Source organism: Adiantum capillus-veneris, chromosome 28 (assembly GCF_014529385.1).
Source record: "Adiantum capillus-veneris isolate H3 chromosome 28, ASM1452938v2, whole genome shotgun sequence".
In the NCBI taxonomy this organism is placed as follows: domain Eukaryota; kingdom Viridiplantae; phylum Streptophyta; class Polypodiopsida; order Polypodiales; family Pteridaceae; genus Adiantum; species Adiantum capillus-veneris.
The window spans coordinates 20,135,820-20,140,062 of NC_140958.1; the positions used below are offsets into that span (position 1 = coordinate 20,135,820).

Sequence of the window (4,243 nt, forward strand, 5' to 3'; positions counted from 1 at the left end):
ACTCTGCCCGTCGCTATTTTTTTTTGCCTTTCAAGACAAGCATCTTCCTAGATATTGTCCTTCCATGATTTTTTCAAAATTGGCACACACTTAATGAAGGTAAAGCATAGCTACTGTGTGTGTGTGTTAGAGAGAGAGAGAGAGAGAGAGAGAGAGAGAGAGAGAGAGTTTATATATTTCCCCATTTATTTATTTGCTTGTGTGTGAGTGGCCTAGGTAATGGCCTTAAGTGTTCGAAACTCGATTGTACCCTTGCGATTTTCTTTCCATTCATCATTAGCTTGTTGGAAGTTCGCACAAAGTTTGCTCCGTCACAGCGAGGATGGATGTTCGCTCCGTCACAGAGAGCCTCTACTCTGCAACCATGCCGTTGGATATTCAGGTTGAGATCATTGAGTGCAGAGGGCAATGTAAGAAGCGGTCTGTGACCATCTCCCCACCAAGTGATCGTCACGTGCACGCTCGCGCACACACGACAGCCAACCTGGTAGAGACAGTGGGGCATTCGCATGGCCAGTATGGCGATTGTAGGGGATGCCTTTTCGTACGATCATGGTGCACCCCCAAACGTGCTGTGCGCGCACGCACACACACACACACACACACACACACACACACACACACACACACACACACACACACACGAAACGGATGAGTGCCCAAGGAGATTCTCTTGAACGCGGAATTCTAACCAACACTTAATGTGGGTTTTTTCAATGTTCCTCCACATGCTCATCCTCAGGGCATTCATGTGTAATGAGAGCTTGTGGCATCAACAGTTTGCAAGTAATCTCTAAGAAGGTTGTACCTGGAAATGACTGTTTCTGGGATGTTCTGGTTACTGCTTATGCCAAGGGTGGAGATGCCCGGTGGGCCCTTGACATTTACCAGAGAATGCAACAGAGTACTACGCAATGGAGCTCGTATACCTATATCACCTTGTTCAAAGCTTGTGCAAAGTTGAAAGATGTTGTGACAGGTTCTCGCTTGCATGAAAAGGTCAAGAAGATTGGTTTGCTGGAAAGCAATCCTTATGTTGGCACTGCCCTTCTTGATATGTATGCCACGTGCGGCATGTTTATCGAAGCAAAGACATTGTTGAATCAGCTAGTTGATGACACTGTGTCATGGAATGCTTTGATTTCTGCATACGTTCGACAAGAGCGCAGCGAAGAAGCTCTCGCTTGTGTTCAACTCATGCATTCAAAGAGTGTTTTGCCTAATGATTTCACAATAAGCAGCGCTTTAAAAGCCTGTGGCAGCCTTCAAGCCATTTATAAAGGCAAGCAGATACACTCTCAGATCATTCGTTCAGGATTGTTAGATGTGAATCAGGTAGTTGGCAATGCGCTTGTCGATATGTATATGAAATGTGGAGTGCTTTCAAGGGCAGAGGAAGTGTTTGACAACCTCCCTGCTCACAATGTAGCTACATGGAATACAATTATCTCAGGGTTTGTAGAAGAGGAATGCTGCAAAGGGGCCCTTAAGGCTTTTGAACAAATGAAATCAGAGGGTATTCCTCCAAATGAGGTAACGTTCACATCCATCTTGAAAGTTTGTGGCAGTCTCAAATTGTTAGAGAAGGGAAAGTATCTGCATTGTGAACTTTCAAAGACTAGGTTGTTGGGAACAGAACAAATTGTTGGCAATGCTTTGGTAGGTATGTATGCCAAATGCGGCCAACTAGGTAAGGCTCAGGAAGTTTTTGACAGTCTTCAAAATCATGATGTGGTCTCATGGTCAACGCTTATTTCCGGGTATGTACAGCAGGAGCTTGGTAGAGAAGCTTTACTAAACTATGATCTCATGCAACGTCAGGGCGTCCTCCCAAATGAGGTTACCTACGTGTGTATCTTAAAAGCATGTGGCAGCACTCAAGCTAAAGTAAAGGGCCAGGAGATACATGCTGAACTCGACAAAAAAGGAATTTACAAGGCAAGCCAGCTTGTTGGCAATGTTCTAATCAATATGTATTCCAAGTTTGGTCTCATGGCAAAAGCACAGGAAGTGTTCGACACTATACCAGTTCGTAATTTAGTCTCATGGAATACATTAATTTTTGGTTATGTGCAGAATGAATGTGGCGAGGAGGCATTCAGCTGCTTTGAACAGATGCGAAGTCGAAGCATTCATCCAAATGAGGTGACATATGCATGCGTCTTTAAAGCTTGTGGTCTAACTAGAGAGATAGACAAGGGTCGAGAATTGCATGCTGAAGCTGATGACAGAAGGCTATTAGCAAGGAATATACTTGTCGGCAATGCTCTGATTGATATGTATATCAAATGTGGCAGGCTGAGAGAAGCACAAGAATTGTTCGATAAGTCGTTGCATCATGATACGGTCTCATGGAATACCTTAATTGCAGGCTATTTAGAGGAAGAGCATGCTGAAGAAGCTCTGAGTCTCTCTGAGAGTATGTGGTCCCAGGGTGTCGTTGAGGATGATGGGACATTAACTTGTTGCTTAAAAGCTTGTGGCATTATAGGAGCTGCAGAGAAGGGCAAAATATGGCATTGTAGAGCTGAACAAGCAGGACTGCTGAAGACCAATCAGCTAGTTGGCAACGCTCTGGTTGATATGTACGTCAAGTGCGGTATGCTTGCCAAGGCTCAGAAAGCTTTCGACTTGCTTCCAATGCGGGACATCATATCATGGACCACACTTATCACAGGATATGCCCAGCTTGGAGAGGACGCAGCTGTTGTTGCTAGCTTCGAGAAAATGAGAGGAGAGGGTGTTATACCCAATTCCGTGACATTCTTGAGTGTCCTCACGGCATGCAGTCACTGTGGTCTTATAGATAAGGGCCATTCATATTTTAGAGCCATGAGTGAGGAGTACAACCTTACTCCAGCTCTCGAGCATCACATCTGTATGGTGGACATTCTTAGCCGTGCTGGCCAACTAGAGAGAGCTGTGGCATACACAAGAGAACCATTACACCATCGTAACATTATGATGTGGCTGACAGTTTTGGGCGCTTGTCGTAAATGGCAAAACGTAGATCTTGGAAAACACGCTTTTGAACAGGTGTTGCTGCTGGATGATCAAGAGTCTTCTGCCTATTTGTGCATGTACAATATATACATTGATGCAGCCATGCATGCACATGCAAAAGAGGTGGAGAGCTTGAAAATGAGGTTATCAATTTGCTAAAGACCTCTCAAATTTACAGGCAGAGAAGTTGTAGCATTACAATTTTTTGTGACTTTGCATCGCGTGGCTGGTTTTAGGGTTAGTGTTCTCCCCGTGCAGAGATGCTACTCATCATTGCTGCAGATGTCCTGCCAGCCACAGGAAAGGTAGTCCATGCCAATCTCTGAGTCATAGCAAGAATCTTCCTACGTGCACATGCATTTTCGCTCTAGATTCTCTATTCTTTTTCTGGAGTGCTGATTCTCTTTCCAAACCTGAATTTTACTATTTTTTAACTCTACTCTCTAGAAATGTCCAATTTCTCTCTAGGAGTCCAAGACTATTTTTCATCTCGGGAAAATTCTCTCTAAGATCTGTTGTTTTCACATTAGAAAACTTTGTTTTTTTTTTTTTTTCTTTCAGAGTTTTTTTGTGTTTTAAAATCTGTGTGCGAGCTAAAATGCAAACAATTCAAGGAATTGCTTTCAAGCTTTTGAGGGAAGAGCCTACATAAAGAGTTGCATCTACATACGGAGTTTTCGTGCAACACAAGCAGTGATAAGAGTTTAAAGGGCACCACACTTTCAAACATGGGTTTCAACCAGGTTTACCCTTCCCTACGGAAAGGAAGATCTTTTGTTAGCCCTCCAAAAGACAAGTATAAGGCTACTTTGTTCTTCCTATCCTCTTTCAGATATAATTTTGGTGTAGCTCCGAACCATTTCGATGGATGCAACAACAGAGCATTTCTGCAAATGTAACCCTCTGGTTAATGTGTTTAATGCTTGTAGTCACTCTGGTGTAGTGCTCTTTTCTGATGCAATTTTTCCTAGAGAAGTTCCCTTATCGCAATGTTGCAATGTTGTCTCTTGGCATGCCACTACAATCAAGATCTACCCAACACACAAGGTCACAAAATGCTTGAGCATTCTTCACAAAATGTAGGGTAGTGGCATGGGAGAAATATAAGGATACCTATATCTGATATCCAATGCTCATTTGCATGTTAGTAGATGACGTGATCAACGAGACTCACCTCCATTGGGTACCTCTTTCAACCATTTTTGTAACAGAATCGAACTTGAATGCAAAACATTGTAAG

At 43.3% G+C, this 4,243-nt stretch overlaps 1 protein-coding gene across 1 annotated transcript; it reads left to right on the forward strand.

Moving 5' to 3' along the window:
• Window positions 1-248: 248 nt before the first annotated feature.
• On the forward strand, window positions 249-3,931 carry LOC147420152 (pentatricopeptide repeat-containing protein At2g03380, mitochondrial-like). The gene has a single exon (XM_086504877.1). The coding sequence runs from the start codon at window positions 757-759 to the stop codon at window positions 3,160-3,162; it is 2,406 nt and encodes an 801-aa protein (XP_086361003.1). The 5' UTR covers window positions 249-756; the 3' UTR covers window positions 3,163-3,931.
• The last annotated feature ends 312 nt before the right edge of the window (window positions 3,932-4,243 follow it).

What these genes read in the sequence shown, in the direction of transcription:
- LOC147420152 (XM_086504877.1), top strand. Translation starts at nt 757, where the DNA reads ATGAGAGCTTGTGGCATCAACAGTTTGCAAGTAATCTCTAAGAAGGTT.